Source organism: Manis javanica, chromosome 13 (assembly GCF_040802235.1).
Source record: "Manis javanica isolate MJ-LG chromosome 13, MJ_LKY, whole genome shotgun sequence".
NCBI lineage: Eukaryota > Metazoa > Chordata > Mammalia > Pholidota > Manidae > Manis > Manis javanica.
In genome coordinates this window covers 90932602-90957530 of record NC_133168.1, presented here as the reverse complement: position 1 = coordinate 90957530, position 24929 = coordinate 90932602, and the positions used below count along the sequence as shown (strand labels likewise).

Below are 24929 nucleotides of genomic sequence, written 5' to 3'. Positions count from 1 at the left end.
CCGACAGAAATAAAGGCACCAAGCAGATAGAGCTCTACTGATGCAAAGATTTGTTCATACATAAGCACCAGGGAATAAATACGAGTGATTTGGGTTCATGATCATCCTCTGGCTGTGAGTGAGGGCAGGACATAGCCACCATGCCTATGAACTCACAGAAAAATGGTGCCCAGGAGGGGCGTGCATGTTCAAGTAAACATACACCCTCACTTGCCTGCGAAACAGTCCAAGAGACAGAGCAGCCTGGGGTCTCAGCATCCTCCCCCACTTCTGCCTGAGAAATAAGTCCTTCAGGTCTAGTACGCCATTGCTTCCATTGTGAACAACGTCAACCCAGGCCTAGACCCCAGTCTTTTCACGATTAAAACCCAGCGTAGCACAAGGCAATGTTTGCGGTCTTCTGGAGTTTTTAAAAATCCTGTGGCACCAAATACCATGTGGTCTTTTGTGCCTGGCACCTTTCACGTGAGCATGATGCATTCAAAGACCATCCACTCTGTACCCTAGAGCAGAGCTTCATTCTTTTTCATGTCTGGATACTATCCGGTTGTATGGATATACCATACTTTGTTTATGCATTCATCTGCTGATGGACGTTTGGGGTGCTTCCCTCTTTTGGCTATTGTGAATAAAAACAAGCAAATTGATAGAGACAGAATTAATCCAGAGTTAATGATTGCAAGGGCTGGGATACTGGGCTGCTTACCAGGTATGAGGTTTCCATTTGGGGTGACAAAAATGTACTGGGACTAGATAGAGGTGACAGTTGCACGACTTTGTGAATGCACTCAATGCTGCTGAATTGTACCTGTGAAAATGGTTATGGTGGTAAATTTTACATTCTTTACATAGCATGGGCCCCACTAAATTGGTTGGGTCACCACCAAATCAGATCTCTCAGGGTGGAATCAGTATTTTATAAAACTTCCAACATGCAGCTAAATAAACACATTCAATTCACCCAGGTCCCTTTTCTTAAAATGCCAATGTCAGGGCCCCACCTTGATCACTTAAATCAGAATCTTCTGGAGTACCCAGGCATCTGTATTTTTAAGAGCTCCCCAAGTAATTGCAACATACAGCCACAGAGGAGAAGCACCACCCTAGTACCTAAGCCTGTGAAGACCTGTGTCCACAGCGCCAAGAACAGGGTCTGACCCAGAGCCTGCCAGATGGTCAGGTGGTGATGCCAGGCCACTGTACAGAAATTATTTCATGTTATCCTCAGTACAGTTCTTCAAGTAGGAATTAACAGGTGGGGCGATTTGGCTCAGAAGGCTTGTGATTTGTCTGCAGCCAAGTCTGAATGGGGATGGAGTTCCAGGGCAGCCCAGACCCCTTTCTGTGCTTGGACCATATAGGGGTCTCCTCAGAGCTCGGACAGCCTGCAGCTCCACCAGCCCAGGGGTGATGGCCCTAAACTCTGTCTCTAGGCCATGAGCAGCCCATGAAGACGATAAAATAAAACAATAAAATGTCATTGAATAATAAAATTGGGCAACTATTAAATTAGTAAAAATAAATACAGTTCACCAATTTAATCGGCTGATTAATTAACAGTTGTTCCAGCCGTGGTGACTTACCCTGTCCTGCTTCACCTTTCTGATGCACACTCCCCTCCGATTTCTTGAGCATCTGTTCTTGAGCCCACCCTCCAACGCTTGTGTTAGATGTTTTCATACTATAGTCTTGAAGAGGGAGGTGGTATTATTCCCAGTTTATACCCATAGGGTTAAGGAACATAAGTGTCCATTCCAACAATGCTAGGCATTTGCTCCCAATTCACAGATATTTATTGACTGTTTTTCATGAGTCATGCTGGGTTCTGAGTAAACACCACACAGCCAGCTGCCCTTTGGGGAAGGCAGACATCAAACCAACATCGTAAGAGCAATGTGACTACCCAGAGAAGTGGACGGAGCCCTGGGTGTTGGGGTCTGACCTGGGGCAGGAGGGTTCAGACACAGCTGCCCACAGAAGCTTCATTTTACCTGAGCTCTGATTGATCTTTTAACAACCCAGAGTTCTCATATCCTTGAAACTCATATAACATTGTATATCAACTATACTTCAATAAAAATTAATAAATTGTATATCAATTATACTTCACTAAAAACAAATTAATTAATTAATTAATTAATTAATTAATTAATTAAAAATTAGTAATATTACTCTCAGTTCGCAATTCTTCAGTCTTTCCCGGTGCCTTTTGGATAAGGCGCCGACTCATTTTGCTTTGCCTATGGGACTTCTCTGGGTTTTTAACACTAAAATCTCCACATCCCAGAAAACCCGTAAGCCCTGGAAAAACCAGGATGGGTAGTCTCCCTATAACCCCGACAAATCCAGATGGCCTAGAGCGGCTTCGAGCCCCATCATGGACTCACCTCTTACCACCTGGACTCACGTCTTACCACTGCCGACCCTTCTACTCGGTTCTCCAGTCACAGGGAAGCAGGCATGGTACCTGGAATCCAGCGAGCTCCCCATTCACCTCTTCTCTTACCCATGCCGGGATACTCTGCCTGGGCTGCTTCTCCCCTGTGCCCACCTAGAAAGCCCCTACTCATTCCTCGGGTCTTGGATGAAATGCCAGGTCTGCTGGGACTCCAACCTGCCACCCTATGACCCCTGGGCATGCACCCCTCCATGGAGTCTTTATACCAGGTTGTCTTTCTCTGGCTAATTGTCAAGTAACTCTAATTATTATAATTAATCAATTTAACTAGTTGGTTAATGAATTAGTAGTTAATGCAGCCCACAGTGAAACAGCCTTCTCTTACACATTGACATTGTGGAAATACACATCTCATTAGAGGAACCAGGACTTTCTGAAGTCTCATCACTGATGGGCTGAGGAGGAATTGATGAGGACTCATCTCTGCCACTCATCATTTCAGGAGAAAATCGGGCATCCTGGGGCATTCACCTACCCAGCTCTTCTTTCTTGTGCACCTACTATAGCTCTGAGTGAAATGTTGAGACATGGCCCTGCCCCCAGGAATTGGGATGTCTGGAGCCACCTGCTTTCCTGCAGAAGGAAATACCCTTTCAGTCCAGGGAGTTTGGGGCTGGACCCTCTGAAGGACTCCCTCTGAGACACTCAGTGGTGTGCTGCAGCCAGGTCTTCCCAACTCCAAATTCAGTGCAGCACTGAATGCTTGCAACTGAAATCAGTATCATGGAAGTATTTACACCATGGAAATGAGCAAACACTACAGATCAGGCCTTTTTTTCGGTTTTTGTTACAGGTTTGTTGAGAGCAAACCAGTTGTCAGACATTTTCCAGCACACCATTGCAAACACCCACATTCTTAATTCCTTCCCCTAAGATCCAGTCTTCCTAATGGACCAGACTCTGAAAGAATGAGATTTCAAGAAAGAAGAAGGCGGCAGAAGCATAGTTGGGTAAAATGTTCCGCATGGAATGCTGGGTCCGGTCTGATTAGGTTTTTCTCAATTTTTTTTTCTCTTCCAACGAACGCGGTGTGCTTTTCACACCATAGCGGAACGAGGTGATGGCACACCTCCCAGTCTTTGTAGATGATCCCGTTCATTCCTGATGTGTGTCTGCTCTACCCCCTTGGAGAGCAGTCACACATTTCCTAGGTCATTGTGAAGACACCTACATGTTTTGCATACATAGCCCAACAGCCACCATGCTCTACCTCTGCACAGAAAACTCACGGTTGGGACATGTTCTGTACTTAACACTTGTTACAGTGCTAGGAATAATGAGACACTTTGCAAGATCTGTGAATGCTGCTGGTGATAAGATGAGATCATAATCTTCACAGAGAGGGAGGCTACCTCAGTTTGATTTACCAGTGTTGACCCAGCATCAGACACAATGCCCGATAAATGTGTGTTGGGCGAATTGAATGGAGGGGGTGGAGAAGTCGGACAAGGAAGAGGGAGAGATGGGAAAGAAAAAATAGCATTCTCCTATATGCCAGGAACTAGCAGTGCTGGGTGCTTCACATACAAGACATCTCTGATCCTCCCCAGCAGCCCTAGAAGGTAGGTCTCCATCACATGAGAAAACTGAGATTTAGGGGGAATATCCTGTGTTGCTGGTGATCTGAGAAACGGGCACGCTTTCATCTATTGTTTGACATGGAAAGCGAAGTGTGAAAGTTTTGGGAGAAAACAAGTGGCAGTGAGAATTCATTAAAAAATTTGATGCCTGTGCCCCTTGAACCAATAATCCCGCTTCTAATGAACCTCTCCTCTGGAAAAGGCACATTCTTGTGCCTACAGAGAAATGTAAAAGGCTGCTCATGGCAGAATTATTTGTCATGGCAAAAAAAACTGGAAATGCTTGAAATGTCCATCAGCAGGGGCATCACCAAACAAGCTACTGTGTGTATCCATTCTACGGGATATTGTGCAGTTTATAAAACCGATGATGTGGCTTTTTCTGAATGACCAAAATGAAGAAGATGGGGAGCATGGGTCTGGAGCCCTTGTGCTCTGCTGGTGGGAAGGCCCAAGTAGTACAACCCTTTGAAAAACGGTTCCGCAATGGTTGCTAAAGCCGTCTTATACATTCCTGATCGTCCAGCAAGTTCTGTTGGGGACCACCTTTGTCTTCTCACATGTCTGTAGGCAGAATGGGAAAGCACCTTCCCCCATGTCTGAATGCAGCATGGGAAAGCACAAGCTTGAGAACAACTGGTGCAGTCCTTGGAAGTTATCTGCCCACACACACATCCTGTCCTTGAAGACCAGCCAAGACTCCTCACTCTGGAGATAGGGAGACCTTGAGGATGTGTGAAAACACCACCCCTGCTTCTGGTGTGGCAGGAATGGAGAACAAAGAACAACCTGTTTACGCATTCCATGAGGAACTGAAGGAGCCTTATTGTTCTTAACTTTGCCGGGCTGCCGCTGCCGTCAAAATTGTGCTTGGTTGTTTATTAGATAAGGCTATTTTCTGGAATCATGTATCTCTTTGCTGTATAAATACCCTGGTACCCAATAAAGCTTTGCTGGGACGCACAGGAGCATCAGCCCTCCCAGGTCTGCCTGTCTTCTCTTTTTTCTCCAGTCTCACCCCCCTCTCGCCAGGTCCGGTTCGACTCGGCGCGGCTGGACCACGTCAAAGTTCCACTTCTAAATGTATACCCAACAAAAATGTGTGCACTTACTCATTGAAAAGCATGGACTAGATGTGCTCCATAGCTCCTAACCTCCAAAAAAACTAGGAACTCCCCGGATGCCCATCAATGATAGAATACTATAAAGCACATGTCCTCAGTAAGAGCAATATTTTACCTCCAAAAGGGCAAAAATTGGTTTTGAGGGAGTAGGAAATACGTGGATACAATATAAAGATATAAATAAAGATAGATAGATATAAATGATAGATGATAGATAGGTGGTGATAGATAGATAATAGATAGATAGATAGATAGATAGATAGATAGATAGATAGATAGATAGATAGATAGGATATAGATAACAGATGATTAGGTAAATATGGATAGATCCTTAGACAGGTAATTGATAGATTAGATAGATGATGGATCAATACACGACAGATTGGGTAAACCTTAAAAATATGCTAAGTGAAAGAAGTCAAACACAAAAGACCACATATGACATTATTCCATCCATGTGAACTGTCCAGAGCAGGGCAATCTATAGATGCAGAGAGTAGATTAGCAGTTACCTAAGGCCGCCAGGTATGGGGGAGTCGGGGTCAGGGGTAATGACTAAAGGGCACGGGGTTTCTTTTTGAGATGATGAAAACGTTCTAAAACTGACGGTGGTGATGGCTGCACAGCTCTGTGAATGTAATACAAACCACTGGCTTGTGCACTTTACATGGGGAAATTGCATGGTATGTTAATGATAGCTCCTTAAAGCTGTTCGCATAAAATAATATAACGTAAAGGGAAGCAAAGCAGAATGAAACAAAGGCTGAAAAAAGAATAGAGGCGAAAGGCCGTGAGGAAGAGAAGACAGGAGCTGAGTCAGCTATGAACCAACAGTTGAGGCAGCCGGGCCGGACGAATGCCAGTGACTGGTCATGACGACCTGGTCAGCCGCCTCCAGGAGGCCCTCGTTTCCTCATCCGCAAAGTGGAAGTAACGATGCCGATCTTGTGGGGCCGCCAACCACGCGATGAGATAGTAGACATGTGAGGCTGGTAGTATCTGCACAGCTGGATGCAGAAGGGGTGGAAGTGGGCATAAGAACGGACAGGTGAGAGCCAGGTAAGCTGGACCTGGCGCTTGGAGGCTGGGCTGGCCTGACAGCCCCGGCAGAGCTGAGGGCTCTGCCGCAGCCTCAGCTGGGGGGTGTTGGCTGAGCTGTGCCATGATTCATCCCACCGGCGCTCGGCTCCATTTTCTCACCAAGGCCGTGCCAAGGGTGTGTCCCTTCTGTCACGAGGTTTCCTTAGTGACAGCAAACTCGCTGGCAATAAAGGGCCTGTGCCGCCCAGTTCACCGACAGGCCTCTCGGGAGGGACTCGGGAAGGTCCCGCGCTGTCGGCGCGTCTCCCAGGGCAGCAGCTGGGCCTGAGTCCTCCCCGGTGCCCAGCCCTGCCGGCAGCTCGAAGGGTGGCAAGCCCTGGCCCCGCTTTAAGGAGCAGCAGCATCTGGAGGCAGTAAGTGATTTGGGAGATGTGCGGCCTCTCCTCTCTCCCTCTCACTCACCCTGTCATTCTCATTGTCTCCCTCCCGCCGCGTGAATAAATGTTCTGGCCAGTTTGGAAAGAACCGAAGAAACTTCCATCCACCCATCCATCCTGCCTTTCATACGTTCATTTGTTTATCATTTATTGACTCAACAAATTCTCCCTGGCGCCACCTCTGTGCCCATTCCCATACTGGTGACCCTGCTGGAGACAAGAGACCAAGGAACCAGGCTTCCAGCCCTAAAAAGTGAGTTGCCAGTTCAGCCGCTAGAATAAGAATAGAAAAAACCGCTGTGACACAGGTAGTAACAGGCAGAGCTGTTGGGAGTCTGGAGAAGGTAGCGGCGGCTTCCAGTGGGTTACAGGGGTCATCATAAAGCGTACCATTGCTTAAAGCATCCAGAGCTCTTGCAAGGTCCTTATTAGAGGGGAATACAGAGCCTCAGAGAGGAGTGAGGTGCTCGGGGTCACACCGTCGGGAAGGGGCAGAGGCAGGACTTGATTCTGTCTTATCTGGCTCCAGGGCTCATGCTTCCTCCACTTTCTCTCACAGTGATGGTTTCTTCTTGCCTCACAGCACAGGCTCCAGTGCGTGCGTGTGTGCATGTGCACGCTCGCGCACGTGCACGTGTGTGTGTGTAACAGATACAGAGAGATTTGGTGTTCATTTCTGTCATAGACTAGAGCTACATCCTCATGCACAGAGAATGTCTGATGTAGTGTATTCCCAGTGCCAGTACACAATAAGCACCCTGAAAATGTTTTCTGGATAGATTTATCTACCTACCCACTGGTGGTTGGATGGATAAGTGGATGGGTGGACGGATGGATGGATGATGGATGGATGGATGGATAAAGTGGATGAGTGGGGAAAGAAGCATTCCAAGCTGCAGAGGAAATGTAGGAAATAGTGAGATAGTGAGGAGACGGAACAACTCCAAGGGTGTGACAGAAAGTCATTGTGTTCAGCTGGAGAGCAGAACAGAATACAGATAAGAAGAAAGAACGTGGATGGATGTTTGGGCTCTAGGCAGAGGGAGGCAGGTGCTTGGATCTGCCCCGGTTAGAGACCCACTGGGATAGTTCCAAAGCAGCATTCCTTACCTTGATGACTTTCTCATTTTAAACCCAACCCCAAGCACATCCTTGATGGTGCCTCCCCAGCCAGTCAGCTTCTGGGGAGCAGAAAGGAGTACATGGGGCCAGGTGCTCCCTCATCAGTCCAGAGCCTCCAAGGGGAAGTCCAGTCTGTCACAGGCTGGTTGACGAGTGTCCCCAGGGAGGGATCAGGAAGGTTCTAGATGGATGGCATTGTAGGGTGGGGCCTAGCAGGAGTTCTGAGGACACCCTGGCATGGTCAACACCGCAGGAGTCGCATGACAGGGGACACCCTTCGTGGACTGTCTTATCTTGCTCAGGTCTGAGCATGAACCTAGTCCCCACTACTGGGTCCCTATTCAGTCTCAAAAATTCAGACATTCGAACTAGCCTGTCCCCCGAGCCCCTCTGCCTTCCTCCAGAGAGCTTCAACTTACCTTCTCTTGACCTCCCCAGGATCGACTGAGAGTGCTGAGAGCTGAACTCAGGACCAGAAGAAACATGAGCAATCCTCAGCCTTTAAAGGAGGTGGGCTGAGTGCAGATCGGAGCGGGAGTGCTGGGGGCGTCTGGGGTCAGGGGGAGGGAGGGCTTCCGTGTTTCAGAGACAGTGGAGGGGGAATAAAGGACCAACAGAGCCAGACCCCAGGCTGCGTAGCCAACTTCAGCAAACAAAAAACAAAGGATGCGCAGTCAAATCTGAATTCACGTCAACAACAACCTCTTTAGCGTAAGTACACCCCATGCAACATCTGGCACACACTTATACTAAAAATATGTATTTTTTTCCATCTGAAATTTGATTGTAACTGAGCATCCTGCATTTGACCTGGCAACCCTCACTGTATCTCCTGCTTCTCCTTGGCCTCTGATGATTTTTTGTCATGTCTTGGCCCAGGAGAGGTATGACATGTCAGGCGCCCGTCTGGCCCTGACACTGTGTGTTACCAAAGCCCGGGAAGGTTCAGAGGAAGACCTGGCAGCCCTGAAACGGATGTTCCATCAGCTGAAATTTGAAAGCACCGTCAAGAAAGATCCCACCGCCGAGGTACGGTGCTGCCGGCCTCAGGCCAGCGTGGGAGGGGGCTGGGCCACCACCTGGACGCTAGGACCCCTCCTGAGACTCGCTGTTCCCCTTGCTGCAGCAATTCCAGGAAGAACTGGATAAATTCCAGCGGGACATGGATGCCCGGGAGGACTTCATCAGCTGCGCCTTCGTGGTGCTCATGGCGCACGGCCAAGAAGGGCTCCTCAAGGGGGAGGATGGGAAGATGGTGAAGCTGGAGAACCTCTTCAATGTTCTGAACAACAAGAACTGCCGGGCCCTGAGGGCAAAGCCTAAGGTGTACATCGTGCAGGCCTGTCGAGGAGGTGGGGACAGAGCTAAGAGGAGCCTGTGCCCCTCACCGGGCCCACCTCCGGCGCAGGGCTCCAGCCGGGCCTCGCGGTGCAGGACCTCCTCCTTTCCCCAACCTCCTCTCTGACTCTCTTTTCCTCTTCTTGGTGTTTCAGAAAGAAAGGACTCCGGTGAGGTCGTAGGTGGAGACAGTATTGCGATGATTAAAGACAAAACCCAAACCATCCCCACGTACACGGACACCCTCCACGTCTACTCCACCGTTGAAGGTACGAGCTCCCTGCTCCTCTGCTGTGCCCACGATGCCCGGCCGGGGACGCTGCTCGGGCCCGTCCTCCGCTGGGGTCTCGCACCCCCAGAGCCCCACCCCCGCTGGAGCGCCCCTGAGCTCACGCCCTTGGGATCCCCAGGGTACCTCGCCTACAGGAGTGAGGAGAAGGGCTCCTGCTTCATCCAGACCCTGGTTAAAGTGCTCACAGAGAAGAAGGGATCCATCCTGGAGCTTCTGACGGAGGTGAGCTGGGACAGGTTACCCGGACCCCCCACCCGAGCAGGAAGCAAGCAGAGTAGGCTGAGGCTCTCCCAAACCTTTCTGCATTTCCCCCCATTTCTCGCCTCCCTGCCCTGCCCGCCAGCCCCAAATCCAGCCTGGGTCTGAACACAGACACTAGAATGCCCATCCCCCAAGCAAAGACTTTACGGGACGCAGAGATTTTCAAAGCCCGCAATAGGTGAGATAATTTAGAAGAAATACAGATACGTTTCTGCAAACAAAACCATCAGGTTTTAACCAATGTAGGCACTATTTCTAATGGTGATGTGCTTTTATGGTGGATTAGAAAATAAAATAAAATAACAAGAATGTCCAACCAGTGGTTCCACAGAAATTACGTCAGGTAAGACAATAACGGCCCCCATTTTAGGACCCGAAGAACCACCTGCCCCTTTCCCTAATCCTCCCCCCATAAACCCATCGGGCCGGCTCCCCCAGGGGCCTAGGCCCAGGCTGACCGCACCTCTTGCTGCAGGTGACCCGGTTGATGGCGGAGGCTGAGGTGATTCAGGAAGGAAAAGCAAGGAAGGTGAACCCCGAAATCGAAAGCACCCTGCGGAAACAGCTCTATCTGCAGTAGAAGCAGATGCCTCACAGATATGTAGAGGGAGCTCTCCCCGCTCCCCAAAATCTTCTCTTCCCAAGGTCAAATGGCACCCAGCCCCTCCTTTATCATACCCCTTCTGCTGGTCCTCCTCCAATCCACCCGTGTCCTTAGAGCAAGACAGCTGACACTGAGCGTGGGGCACAGCGGTACCATTAAGAACAGGCTGGCATCTCTGCCTCTGTGAATGTGACCTGCGGACACGTTCCCCTACCCGGGCTTCTGCTCCTGGTCTCGGCTGAAACCGAAGGGCTTCTTTGTCCCACGAATCACACCCGCACAAATGCACCTGGACAAAGCTCGAGATTCCCACTGACCAGCCGATGCCAACCCACCACTGCCCCGTCCTGATCACACCTTTCCTGGCTCCGAATCTCACATGGAGTCAAAAACCTCCTCCTGAGAACCTCACCCGTTCCATCTCCTAGAGATTTCCTCTCGTCTCCCTCCTTTTCCTTGGCTTAGCAAGCTTGTGCCTTGACACCATTTTCTTCCTAACTCATGGGCTCCCTCTGGCTAATAGAGCTACTTCCTCCTTTTCTGCAATCTGTCCCTCCTAACGAATGCCCCCCACCACCACCACAAGCCCTGAACTCTGACCTTTCCAAGAAAATCCATCTATTCATCCATTTCATGGCTTCAAATTTCAATCGCTCTGAATCAGACTGTCTTGGAGCTATGACAAATCCCCTGGGGTCACTCTGTTATTTTTCAGACAGCATGATAGAAGCCCAGAGAGGTTAAATGGCTCGTCAAATGCCACACAGTAAATCAGTGTGAGGGCCAAGGTCTGGCTTCCAGCCTACCCCGCTTGCCATTGCCTGCCTGTTAGGCCTTGAACCATCAGAAAACTTTTCTAGTTAGACGAAATGCATAAAAAAATGTTCTCCCTGCCTGGAGGTAGGAGGTCCTGGGAAGACTTCTAAAAATCCTTGATAACCAGGAGTCAAGGTTACCTCCATGGGATTCCGGTGCTTGGCTAGAACCGGGAGCAGAGGCACTGCCTTCCAGGTGGGTGATGCATGTCTCCCCATCTCCAGCCCTGACCGTTCCCCCTGAAATAACCCATGGGCATACCCACCATCATTGAAAATTCATGGCTAAAGATGAGCATTTTCTCCCCAGCCCCTGCTCCCAGTGTTCCCCACACCCTCAGCCTCAGAGCCCAGGTGTGGAATTCTGACTCCCCTCTACGTGCATCCTTCATGGGCCACCATGTGCAGCTCCACCTGAGTCTGAAACAGGTTCTCCTACCTGTCTTTTCTCCCCTTACCTGTCGTACTTGAGGTTCAACCCCTCATGTCTGCCTCTTGGCACCCGCTTGCTTCCTTGCCTCTCGGCCTGCTCACCTCACCCTTTGTCCGTCCTCTGTACCACCTACAGTTCTTGGTCTTGGAAACCTCAGGAAGACAAAACAGTGCCCCATTATTGAAAGACCAAAGCCAACCTCTCACACCCTTACCGTTCCACTTCCTACCAGCAATCAGTGAACTCATCTCCCACCTCCCCAGCCATTAACTCACCCTTCCAGCAAAGCCACTGTCCTCTTACGCAGCCACGCTTCCTGAGCCGTTGCCCCCCCCCCCATTTACCCAGTTCTTTCCAGTTGATGCTGCTCTATCGCACCCAGGATGAGACACCAAGGATCACAGTTTCTTGAAGACGGGGAACAAGTCTTTGATTAGCTAATGGGTGTTCAATAAACAGTTGTCAAACCTTAAAAGAATGTGCTGCAATCTTCACTCTGTGCTTAAAGCTGTGAGGCCTATGTGAAAGGTGTTATGGGCTTGGTTTCTCTTTCCCAATGGCCAGCTGCCTCCCAGGTGTGTCTAACATAGAATCAGGAGCCTCCTCCCATCTTTTTCATAAAAGCAGGTGTGTTGGTAATTTGTAACTATGCCAAGTGGCTATATTTACATGATCTTCCATCTCCAGAATGTTTCTAAGAAAGTATCCAGACACAGAAATGCAGCTTTTCAGAACCATTTAGGACATTGGAGATCAGCTAGTTACAGGATCACGAATACTGAGCAAGTGTGCTATCTCACTCTAGCTAGATGCCCTTGGCAGTTGTGACTAATCAATCACACCTTCTTTCCTACTGAACTCGGGTGTCACCCCAAAGTCTTACTTTACTCAGCACCTCAGGAAGCATGGGCATGTCCTTCCTGATCCAGTTGAACCCCTTCATTAGGGAGTGACTTGTCCAAGGTCACCAAGTTCCTATGTAGTAAACCCAGGGTCCCTCATTCTATGGGGCAGCTGTAGCCATTGTGGGAGTCAGGGCTTTATCCATGGGAATGGAGAACAAGTGTTGGAGGCAGGGATGGGCACGCCGGGCCCAGCAGATCTGGGTGATGCATATACTGAGTCCTATATACCCACCCATGTGCAAACCTGTGGTCCAAACCCCCAAGGATTTCACGGTCTCTGAAAAGTCAGCAAGCTATGGCCTGCTCACCAAACTCAGCATGCAGCCTGTTTTAATAAATAAAGCTTTATTTAGACACAGTCATACTCACCCATTTACACATTGTCAATGGCTCCTTTTACTCTGCAATGGGAGACTTGAGTGGTTGCAACAGACAGCATATGGCCTGCAGAGCTGAAAATACTTATTATCTGGGCTTTTAGAGGAGTGTGTCCACCTGCACCCTAATGTCCTTCCGACACGTCCCCATTCTGCTGACATCAGCCAGAGCTGCTAATTGGCAAGAACCATACTTGATCAACAGGCAGAATCTGCAGCTTCGTCCTTCAAGACCCTTGAGAAGAACTCCGCGCCCCCCCACAAGTATTCAGTAAGGATTTCAAAGGTTATCCTGAAAATGTATGATAAAGTATCAGGGGCAGATCCAGATTATGCAGGGCTCATATGATTGATTCAAGAGGAGGGCCTCTGAGGAGAAATTCAAAACACCCACACAGAATCAGCATAACCACATGCACGCATTCCCAGGCCGTGGAGGGCCCCACAAAACAGAGGTCCCTCCAGCTTATGCTGTGTCAGCTCCACAGCAAACCCACATCTGTCCATCATCTGCTCTCCAGCCATTCTCCAGCAGCAGCTAGAATGGTTGTTCTAAAATGAAAATCTGACCTGCCACGCATCTTTTCAATATCTTTCGGTGATCGTGCTCTGTGGGTAAGGAAAATCTAATTTGACTTCTAGGTCCCAAGTTCTCTTCTCTGTCCCTATCCCCTTGTCTCTTTCTGCCCCAGTCTCTGCCCTTTTTTTCCCCCAAATAAGCTTTTTTTTCAGCTTAGGACCCTCTGCCTACATTACTACTCCCAGCCACCTCTTTATCCTTCGTATTAATCTCAAGTATCATTTCTTCATGGATGTCTCTTTGCCATAACCCCTGAGAAGATCAACATTTACAATTCTGTGTAGACTTTTTCTTCAAACCACAAGTCACACTTTAAAATTATGTCTTCGGTTATGCTATTACTCACTTAAAATCTAGCTTCCCTCCTCCAATACTAGACCACTGTTGTCATAAGCCAGTGAGTTTGGGGATAATTTGTCACTGTCGCATAACACAACCTGTGCTGACTGATACACAGGGTTGAAGGCCTATGTAGGGGAACCAGGTTAAAAGCACACATGATAATGAAAGATGTTCTGAGGTTCCCAGCAGCCAAATAGGCAACTGACAGGATCCAGAAGATAAAAACAAATCCACTTTCTGTAACTATGAGTAGCTTACGTTGAACCATGTGGAAAGTTTATCCAGTCATTTCACAATACATATGTGTTTCAAATCATCACATTATATACCTTAAACTAACCCAAGGTAATATGTCAATGATGCCTCAATAAAGGAGGGAAAAAATTTTAATATTTTTAAAATTCTAAACAATGAATTCACTTATAAGGGAGACATAAGGAATTAATGACTTCAGCCATTTCAAAAGCCCCCAGTTCAGCGTAAGACACAAGAAAAGTGATGAGACATCTAACTGTAAGAACTTGGAACACAAACTGGTTCATCTTCATTCTGATCGCTTGGGTTATTTGGGGGATAAAATATGTCAGTTGTTTTTGAAGTTGTTCTTACAGATGATCAGTTATGGAAAATGAGGTCACCCTCATCTCAGCCAATTAATTAAACAATCACCCTCCTGTTGTCTTTCCTTGCCCATGGTCCACACCCATGGCCTCAAGTCTGGCTCCTTAAGCCCAGGTTTCCTGTTGGGTTCTGACAATATGAGACACAAGAGAGAGACAGGAGGAGAAGGGGGTGTGTAATTTGAATCTCCCTCCTTTTGGGGGCCAGCTATACATGATCACCCCAGTTTCCACCCATGTATAACCACCCTCACCCTGCCCCCTCAAATACATCAGCAGCCTTTCCTCAAAGGTATGGGCACCAGACCCATGTGGTACCCTCCTGGAAGCTTCTGGAATCTGATAACCTCAAATATTCATTTTGTTCCCAAGACCTAGTTTGGCCAGCTGATTCCCACAGGAACTACCTCTGTTTTGCCCTGACTATTGCCATCTTGCTTTTCATTCTCCACGACTTGTTTAATCAATTCCCATATTCAGTTCTCTCTGATACGATACCTTGAGTGCTTCTCCACCATGGATGAACCTTGCAAGCATTATGCTCAGTGAAATGAGCCAGACATCAAAGGACAAATAGGAGGTATCCAGAATAAGCAAATTCATAGACACAGAAAGTCGATCAGAGGTTAATGGGGGCTGGAGGCAGGGAGGACGAGGACATCCGCAATACTCTGTAATCACTGTTAGGTCGAGAAATCCAAGGGAATGCAGGAGTCAAGACCCGTGACAGAAAGATTTCATAGAAGGCTTCACCACAGAGGGAGTGAAGGGCTGAGTCAGGGAGACTACAGCGCCGAAAGGAAAAAGTTTTAGGGTTTTATAGCAATCAGTCTTTAGCCAAGCTGATGCTCCCAAGGACCTGGGCAGGCACAAGCATTTCCGTCCCTTGGTCAGTGGCCCTGAGCCCTGCAGACGCTCTCAGGGTCTGAGCAAGATGTTTTCCGGCTCCTCTCCGGGCCTGCAAGTCCTCTAAGGATCAAACTCAAAATATCACAGGTTTCTTGTTTCTGCCTTCTCCACAGTCATGATCACAGAGTTTCTGTCTGGGGATAAATAGCGATGTTGGTTTGGTTGCAAAATATCATCATTCCACTGGATCATAAGCTTAAAAATGGTCAAAATGGCAAATTTTATTTATGCATATTTTACAATTTTTAAAAATTAGTAATGTACTATACCAAAAAAAAAAACAATGAATCACACACTTTTTAAGTTTTTTAAATTGAAATATAGTTGATATACAATATTATATTGGTTTCAGGTGTATATTTTGACAATTAGGTACACGGTGAAGTGCTCACATACAAAGAAATGAAAATATTGTTGGCTATCTTCCCTATGCTGCTCTTTCATCCCCACAACTAATAAGTGTTCTGATTTGAAGTTTGCACCTCTTTATCCCCTTCACGTACTCCCTCCCCTATAGTAACCACCAACCCTGTCTCTGTATTTAAGATTCTATTTCTGTTTTGCTTGCTCATTTCTTCTGTGTTTTATATTCCACATATTAGCAAAAGCATATGGTATCAGTCTTTATCTGTCTGACTCGAGTGAGTTGCGTGGCATGTGACTTGCAAAAAGCTGTTTTAAAAAATACCCTGGGGGCTTTGCACTGAAGTCAATCAACTACCTTAACCAGGTGGAGGAGCTGGACATCACTAGGGATGCTCTGTGGTTCACGTGCCCTCAGACGTGACGTGATAAAAGGAGTACTTCACCTCTGGGCTATTCTTTCCAAAAGCCCTAACCGTAACCCCATGTAATTGTGAGAAGACTATCAGACAAGCCCGGCTGGGTTGACATTCTAAAGGCTGCATGGCCAGTCCTCCTCGAAACTGTCATGGTCATGAAAAAAGAAGCAAAACCCGAGAAACTCACAAATTAAAGGATACTAAACATGCGACAGTTAAATGCAATGTGGAACCCTGGATTGGAGCTTGGGACAGAAAGAAACCAATATTGTACAAACTGGTAGAAATTTAAATGAGATCTAGAATTTCATCTTTGAAAAGCAAATCAATGGGCTGTTTTCTTCCCAAAATTCCATAATCCCATTTCTAACAATGAGAAAACATCAGACAAACCTAAGTTTAGGGACGTTCTACAAAATACCTCACCACTTCTCTTCAAAACTGTCAAGGTCATGAAGAATAAGACAAGACAGAGAAATTGTCATTAATCAGAGACAAGGTAACAAGATTACTAAATGCAGTGTGATATCCTGCACTGGATTCTAGAATGGAAAAAGGACATTTGTGGGTTAATTGATGAACTCCAAATGAAGTTTAGTTAGTATTCCTGTGTCACTGTTAGTTTTCACAAATTATCCTGGTTACATGAGATGTTAATATTAAAGAAACAGAACAGGAACTCTCTGCATTATTTTTGCCTGTTTTCTGTAAAATCTTAAAATATTCCAAAATCCTTTATTCAAAACAAATCAGAATAACTTCGGTAGTTGTTTCCCTGAGTCAACCCTGATTGTACAGGATGTAAGCCTCACTGATTATGAAGTAGGAGAAGTGGGCAGTATTCTATGTAAATGCATTCCTCAATTTTAATCTGTTGCTACTTAAATACACATAATTTCTGAGGCATGCTGCAAAATGGGCACGTGACACATTTTTTCCTCAATATTTGTACAAACAATTTTTTTTCATTTTAACATTCTTTCCAGTTTTATTGGGGATATAATTAATGTACAGCACTGGATAAGTTTAAGGCGTACAGCATAATGATTTGACTTACATTGTGAAAGTACTGCAATAACTTTAGTTAATATCCATCATCTCACATAGATGCCAAAAGAAAAAGAAAAAAAATGACAGTTAACAACTGTCAAGTATACATACAGCAATGTTAACTAGAGTCATCATGTACATTACATCCCTAGTACTTATTTATCTTATAACTGGAAGTTTATACCTTTGGACAACCTCCTCCAATTCCTCCTGCCTTTGTGTAACCTCTGGTAATCACCAATCCAATTGCTTTTTCTATGACTTTCACATTTTGGTGTTTTTTTGGGGGGTGGGGTGGGGGTGGTTTTGGTTTTTGCTTTTGGATTCCACATGTAAGGGACATCATGTTAAATTTTGACATTATACTCAACCAGTGAAGAATTTAGATGTTGCCCCCTGGTTCTTGGGGTTAGAATGCTGTTGTGTCAAGATGAATTACCATTCAACCACTATACACCATCCTGGGCAGGTTTAACTCTTCAAGGCAACCTATGTATTCCTTTGGATAGCTTGTTGGTGAGGGGAGGGTTGGGAGAGACTAGAGAACAGATATTAAGAATTTCCTGGCCACCTCCCACATTTTCCCACTAATCATTCTGTAGAATAGGTTGAAACCAGTGGTGGGAAGACTGAATGAATGATTCTCCCATCCAAACCACAGAATTAAAGAGTGCTTGCACACTGAGAAGACCCACTGTCGACTCCCCCCTGCTTTTGACCCGCAGATCTGGAGGGAACGCAATGGAATGTTGAGGATCTGAAAGGCCAGCCAGGGGATTCAAGGCATCACAGCACAAGAGTAATACTGAAAAAGCACTCCCCATACTTATTGAACAAGTAAATTTTAACATCTATGCAGAGGTTCGAATGGGGGCTTAGCACACAATCACTTTCCAAATGTGAGTTCAGTTCCCAGGCAGCCTCCAGTCCCCTGGGGCGGACGGTCCCTTAAGGATATTCATCTACAATAGAAAAATGTAAGGGAGGTCTGACTGTTCTGTTTTTGTCATCGGAGGTCTGGAGGTTCTGAATAAGCTGCCAGGAAAAGAACTTTATTATATGAGATTGTACACATGATTTTAAAATACTAAATAATATATGAATCCCACAACGCACCCCTGGTTGTTTGTGCTCATTGTGCATATATCCAAATGGGGTTTCTCTATTACAGTTTCCCAAACCTTGATTTTTTTGCATGCTATCCTCCTCCTGAATCTACATATCCCTGTATTACTACTTTATTGACATTTTTCTTTAGGACAACTCTATTTTTTATTTAAAATTCAATGGTTATCCACACAATGCAATAATGCCATTAGAAAGGAAGAAAGGGCTAATGCGGGCTGTAGCATGGATGAACCTTGGAAGTGTTTGCTAAATGGAAAAAGCCACATAGTGTACAATTCCATGTGCCCACATAGTGTACGGTTCCATGTGCCCACATAGTGTACGGTTCCATGTGCGTGACATGTTCAGAAAAGACAAAACATAGATACAGAAAGCAGAGGAGTGGTGGCCAGGGTCACCGGGAGGGAGAAATGGGGGACAGCATTATGTTTTGGAGTGATGGACAAGCTCTGGAATTGAATAGCAGTGAAGGCTGCACAACTTTTTGGCTACACCAAAGACTACTGATTTAATCCTGTACTTTCCAAGGATGCATTTCTGGCATGTGAATTATGTATCAGGGAATTTGTTATTTAAGAAAGGAAATGGTTAGCTCTCATGGTGAGTCAGTATCTGTTTTCATAAATAGGAGATAAGCACAAAAATATTATCTAGCCATGAGAAAGAAGGAAATCCTGCCATTCGGGACAACGTGGATGGACCTTGAGGACATAATGTTCAATGAGATAAGCCAGACAGAGAAAGACAAATACAGTAGCTTTCACTTATACGTGGCATCTTACAGAGCTGAACTTGTAGAAACAGAGAGTAGACTGTGCTTCCCAGGGCTTGCGGGTGGAGGAAATGGGGAGATGTTTCAAAGGCTACAAATTTGTAAGTAGAAGACGAATAAATCCTGGAGACCTAATGTGCAGTGTAGTTATTACAGCCAACAATTATTATCTATTTCAAAGTTGCTAAGAGACCAGATCTTCAGTGTTCTCACCACAAAAAAGAAATAATAATAAGTTAATGTGATAGATGTGTTAGCTAACACTACGGTGGAAATCATAGATCAATACATTAATGTATCATATCAACACAATGTTATATGTCAATTCTATCTCAATAAAAAATATGTATATACAATTTAAATTCTACATGTTTACGTATGAACCACCTAAGTCATCTCAAAGTACGAGTCCACACACTTTTGATACCATGACCGGTATCCTGGTCTCTGCCTCCTTGTGCACATGTACAAACATTGCTCTGGATGCGCACATACCCCCAGAGAATAGACCACAAGTGGCAGTAATAGAAACAAAACAATTAGCATCTTCCTCTTTAATAAGGAGCCATGGGGGGCTGGAGTCCCTAAGAGCCCCAAGCTATAAATATCCTTCTTTGTCTTTGTCCCTGGCCCCCTGCTCGCCTACAGCAGCGGGGCAAACATAGGAGTTCTTCCGGGCCACAGGCATCAGACCCACACCAGCAATCACGCTGAGCGGTCTCCCCATGCCTTTCCTGGGACTTAGTGCTGGCCTCAGGGTCCCCTGAAAGCCAGTGGAGAAGGAGGTTTGCCAAGTCCACCCTCCTGGTTATACCAATGTTGGTAAGTCAGTGAGGGATGGAGAAGGGACGTGAGCTGGATGGGACCAGAAAGTGGACTCTTTCCCTCCTGGATGTGCAGAGAGAGAAAAAAAAGTAACTGAGGCCAATTCTACACCCCCTGAGTGGACAAAAGACACAGAGGGCAGACACTCTGTAGCAGGTCATGGGGAGGAAAAGCATCTAGGGGCTGTGGTTGGGGGACACTTGCCCAAATAGGAGAAACATTGAAAAACGGCTTTCTCCAATATGGCAGTTCTCCAATATGTGGTGCCCAGGCCAGAAGCGTCAACATCCCTTGGGAATTTTCTAGAAGTGCTGATTCTTGACAAGCCCCACCCAGATCCTATCTGTTTTAACCAGTCTCTAGGAAACACTGGTGCATGCTCAAGGTTCAGAACCATTGCTCTAGCACAACCAAGGACCTCAGGTCAACAACAGAGACTGTTGCGAATGTGTGGCCAGGAAGGGACTCACAGCAGCACAAACAACGCAGCGAAACCTGACCCATCACCTTACAAAAACCTCAAGCCCAACTCTAGAATACCTGGGAAAAGTAATAGAAGGCTTTGCTGGAGATCTCATGAAGTTAACAAGAAGATTCTGCTGTTCAGTTTCCCAAAAGACCCCCTTTGACTGGTCTTCTACCTCTAAGGGTCCTGCCCCTCAGAGCCGGTGAGTACAGTTGACAATTGAAAAACCTGGGGGCTTGGGGTGCTGACCTTCCTCTGCAGTCGAAAATCCACATATAACTTTTGACTCCCTCCAAAAAACGTAACTACTAATAGCCTACTGTTGGCCGGAATAACATAAACAGTCAAGGAACACGTATTTTGCACGTTCTATGTACTCTATACTGTATTCTTACAATAAAGTAAGCTAGAGGAAAAAAATCGTTTTCCAAATTGTCGCAAATCTCCAAAAAAAAAATAATTTCCAATATATTTACTGAAAAAGATTCACATATAAGCGGACCCACGCCTTTCAAAGCCGTGTTGTTCAAAGGTCAACTGTCCATGACCCTCTTGTTTTTGCAGCATCTTGGGGTCACCTGTAAACTTTCTTGTGGGGACCTATTTATCCACCAAATTCTCCCATCTGCATCCTGATCCCACCTAGGCAAATCTTAAATCTTTCCAGACATCAGTGTTCCCTGGCAGGCAGGGGGATGCAAATGGAAGATGCCTGTAATTGAACAGTTTTCTCTACCATGTGCTAACAGCACAGAGCTGAGCTTTCAAACGCCTCCGCTGCCAACGCGCACTCAGAGAGGCAGTGGAGTGTCAGAGAATAAAAACAAACCTAGGTTCAAATGAAAGATCAAACCCTTGCAAGCTGAATGCTCTGGCACCTCTCAGCCCCCCACCTCCTTCTCTCTCAGATGGGGGTCAACACCGTCTCCCTCCAGTGGCTGGTGGAGAAACTACACTCAATGTATCTGGCTCCTAAGAGGCCTCAACACTGTAAGGTCCATAATGATGTGTTCTTGTCGGCCGTTGGTTATAAGACATGGGGAATCTAACCAAGTAAGAAATGACTTTTGCAAAGGAAAATCCTCTCTTTATTGGAAAGAGACGATACTGAGGTTTTACCAAGACTTGATGATTCATGGCATGCTGTTTTTTTGCCGCTGAATTATCAATGTATCATAAGAGACATGGGCAGCACCTGGGCACCAAACCCATTGTCTATAAATGCTCGTTGATGCTCATTCAGGGAAAGGAGGACTCAATGCATTCGCTGGGAAGCTGAGACTTGGAGAGGCAGAAGCAACCAGGCTTTGGTGGTCTTGTATGGACAGGATGCAATAAGGATCTGCCGTCTCTGGGCTTTGGGCTTCCTAAGTCCCAGACTGCTGAGGCTAAAGCACAGAGGAGTTCAAAAGTTGTCTCTGACTCTACACATGAAAATGAACTACAAATTCCTTTCTAAACAGAAGGGGAAATAGAACTGGGGTCACACCCATTAACAGTTTAAAATGGGTAAGTGGGTGTGTGATCAGAACATGCCTATGTCTTTGCATATCTTTGCATCTTGCACTCACATATGTATCACTTGGGTCATTATTTTCATATCAGTTCATTTCAGAATGTTATTTTATAAGCTTACTTTTCTTGTCATCATATTAGTTACAGGAATTAGCACGTCGCATACATTGCTTTCCATCAAGGAGGGATTTGAGCACACCTTTGTCATTTTTATGAAATGGTCCAGCTTTGAACAATCCAGGCTGTGTCTGCACGTTTTTATTTTGAATAAACACTTTAACAGCTGTTTAGCAATGATAGAACATCATGTGTTTTACTAAGGGTGCAAAACTGTTTCAGGTGGTAGTGACATTCTGTCTAGAAGCTAAGAACATATAAAATTTCCTGTATTGCAAAGCTATCACTGATGGCAAAATGTACTTTCAGAATGCCGTCAGCACTAAAGTTCTAGCTACTCTTTTTTACTGTGAGAGGTCTTTAAAGCCTCTACTTCACCAGCTTTCTGGGTTCATCCATGGTCTCTATTTTCCCCTGAAAATATCCCGAGCGCCAGCATGCTACATGCCCATGGCCAGAAGGCTGTTCACTACCTCACTGAAGCATTTCTGCTCTCATGAAATTGAATTGAGTCATTTTAAGTAATCCCAATCTGATGGTTCTGATTTTAGTTGCTGCTGAAATTGCAGTATTTAGTTAAATGCTGTATAAATAAAAGAACTACAAGAGAGGGAAGGGAAGGGAAGGGAAGGGAAGTTCAAGAAATCCAATTCACGTTGAATGCTTTGGAAAGACAATAAAAAGAAATCACTAAAATACACACACACACACACACAGTTGCTATCAAATTAGATGTATGCAACATCATGGAAAACAATTGGGGTATAAAACTGCAAACACGGAAAGGATTCTGCATCCAGATTGTTTTGCAAGGATCCCTAATTTCTTAGTCCACATTAATAAAGCAAACTGAAGCAGAGATAGAAGCCTGTGTGTGTGGCTTAGGCAAGAAAGTTGATACGAATCCACCTCTAATACGTTCATGCTCACCAAAAAGACTTGTTTCTCATCAAAGCCCAGTGAACTGATTTACATACTTAAGTTAAAATGTGAAAGCATGCTTGTGCACATTTAAATAATACAATCCCAACTTTTTGCAGGATTTTTCAAGCACTGATCCCCATCACAAAAATGAAAGAGGTGTCTGCTGTAGGGATCGCCTATAGCAGGTCATAAAGTGCCCTTAATAAATTTGGGGTTCATCAGAAACAGAGGAGGATTATCCTTTTTTTATATCTCTAGCTGTTAACCCAAAATTGATGCTAAAATCCTGTCTTGTTGATGAAGAGGAGGGAGGAGAGGTAAGGGAGGAAGGAGAGAGGAAGAGAAGAGAAGAGAGAGAAGAGAAGAGAGAGAAGAGAAGAGAAGAGAAGAGAAGAGAAGAGAAGAGAAGAAGAGAAGAGAAGAGAAGAGAAGAGAAGAGAATGATTAGGCTGCCTTTTCCTGTGCGTGGTTTCAGCGTAGACTTGATTCTGCTCGGTCTTGTTCTCTAAGAAGCTTTGCTCCCCTGAAGAGAAACAAAGGCATTTATGAGCAATAACCAACTTGTCTCAAAACAAGTAAGTTTGGTCTTTGAGACACAGATTATCTCAGGCGTGGATGGTTCCCTTCACTGCAAACAGAAACCCCTGCAGGTAGCATAACACAAAGAGATTTCCTGAAAGGATTCATGGACTTTCACAGACCCTGCAGATCTCCACGGGAAGCTGGGACTGAAACTCCATCGCTGACGCTCAGCTTTATGTTGCTTCCCTCCCTCCTTTCTTTCCTTTCATGGTAGACACAGGCTGTCCATGGAACTAGAAAACAGAACAGCAGTCTCCAAATTCCTCCTCCTGGGACTCTCAGAGAAGCCAGAGCATCAGCCCCTGTTCTTTGGGGTTTTCCTCTCTGTGTACCTGGTCACCATGTTTGGGAACCTGCTCATCATCCTGGCCATCAGCTCTGACCCCCGCCTGCACACACCCTGTACTTCTTCCTCTCCAGCCTGTCCCTTGTTGATGTCTTCTTGTCTTCCACCACCGTCCCCAAGATGCTGGTGAACCTCCACACCCAGAACCGAACCATCCCCTTTGCAGGCTGCCTTGTCCAGATGTATGCCTTCCACCTGTTCGGGACCATGGACAGCTTCCTCCTGGCCGTCATAGCCGTTGAGCAGTTTGTGGCCATCGTCCACCCTTTGCGCTACTCTGTCATCATGAGCTCCTGTGCCTGTGGGCTGCTGCTGGGGGTGCCGTGGCTGATCACCAACCTCCAGTCGCTGGTGCACACCTGCCTCATGGCTCAACTGACCTTCTGTGCCAGCCCCCAAATTGCCCACTTTTTCTGTGACCTCATGCCCCTGCTGAATGAAGTAGGCCTGCTGGGACACACACACCAACAGACTCTTCATCTTTGCTTTCGGCATCATCATGAGCATCAGCCCCTTTTCCTGCATCCTTCTCTCCTACATTTGCATTTTCTGGGTGGTCCTTAAGATCCCTTCTGCTCAAGGCAAGTGGAAAGCCTGCTTCCTCCACCTGTGGTTCGCACCTCACTGTGGTGTCTCTGTTCTACGGCACCATCTTCGCTGCGTATTTGCAGCCTGCGTCTCCCACCTCTTCCCAGAAGGACAAGGTGGCCACCTTGATGTGCAGGGTGGTCATCCCTATGCTGAACCCCTTTATCTACAGTCTCAGGAACAAGGACATGAAGGCAGCCCTGAGGAAGCTCATCTGCAAAGCAGCCTCCCCTCAGTCCTAGAGCAGAACAGTGGTTAGGCGCCTACCCACGCTCCATGACCACTGCAGGGTGCCAGAGACAAAGAGCCACATCCCATCCCTGCCCTTGAGGCGTCCTGAGCCTAGTGGGGAGCGGAGACATGTAAATAACTCATTACAGTGCAATGCAGTAAATGCATCACAGAGATGAATGAAGGGTTACAGGAAGCCAAAGGGAGAGGGGCGCATTTTTCCATGATTTGTCTTTCCTTTGAACAACAGAGAGGCAGGGAGAACTTCAAAGTACTCAGGTTGACCTTTTCTGGGGTGTCAGTCTTAGAGGATTGCTACATGGACAATACTAGTTGAACGAAAGACTGGCTATGCTCCTTTTAAT

General features: G+C 46.3%; 2 protein-coding genes across 5 annotated transcripts; both read left to right on the top strand.

The window, feature by feature from the left end:
- The first annotated feature begins 6427 nt into the window (after positions 1–6427).
- CASP14 (caspase 14) lies at positions 6428–11983 on the top strand. 4 transcript variants are annotated; one of them, XM_017678992.3, is made up of 8 exons: positions 6453–6616; positions 6718–6893; positions 8201–8272; positions 8642–8791; positions 8889–9114; positions 9256–9369; positions 9511–9614; positions 10129–11983. In XM_017678992.3, exons 3-8 carry the CDS (start codon positions 8246–8248, stop codon positions 10231–10233), a joined length of 726 nt encoding a protein of 241 aa, XP_017534481.1. In that variant the 5' UTR covers positions 6453–6616; positions 6718–6893; positions 8201–8245; the 3' UTR covers positions 10234–11983. The 4 variants fall into 4 exon arrangements, with proteins under 4 accessions (XP_017534482.1, XP_017534481.1, XP_073076346.1 ...); XM_017678993.3 differs by lacking the exon at positions 6718–6893 and having other exon boundaries at positions 6428–6616; XM_073220245.1 differs by having other exon boundaries at positions 6454–6893.
- Positions 11984–23626: 11643 nt separating this feature from the next.
- Positions 23627–24699, top strand: OR1I1 (olfactory receptor family 1 subfamily I member 1). Its single transcript, XM_017678988.3, is given in 7 exon segments — positions 23627–23798; positions 23801–24198; positions 24200–24340; positions 24342–24566; positions 24568–24600; positions 24602–24653; positions 24656–24699. Coding segments are annotated over 7 exon segments (1065 nt in total).
- Positions 24700–24929: the final 230 nt, after the last annotated feature.

Bases quoted from the DNA above. Each gene is read 5' to 3' on its own strand.
- CASP14 (XM_017678993.3), top strand. From the start codon at position 8,246: ATGAGCAATCCTCAGCCTTTAAAGGAG. The intron at 8,273-8,641 runs GTGGGCTGAGTG...GTCTTGGCCCAG, and splicing joins ATCCTCAGCCTTTAAAGGAG to GAGAGGTATGACATGTCAGG. The intron at 9,115-9,255 runs GTGGGGACAGAG...TTGGTGTTTCAG, and splicing joins CGTGCAGGCCTGTCGAGGAG to AAAGAAAGGACTCCGGTGAG.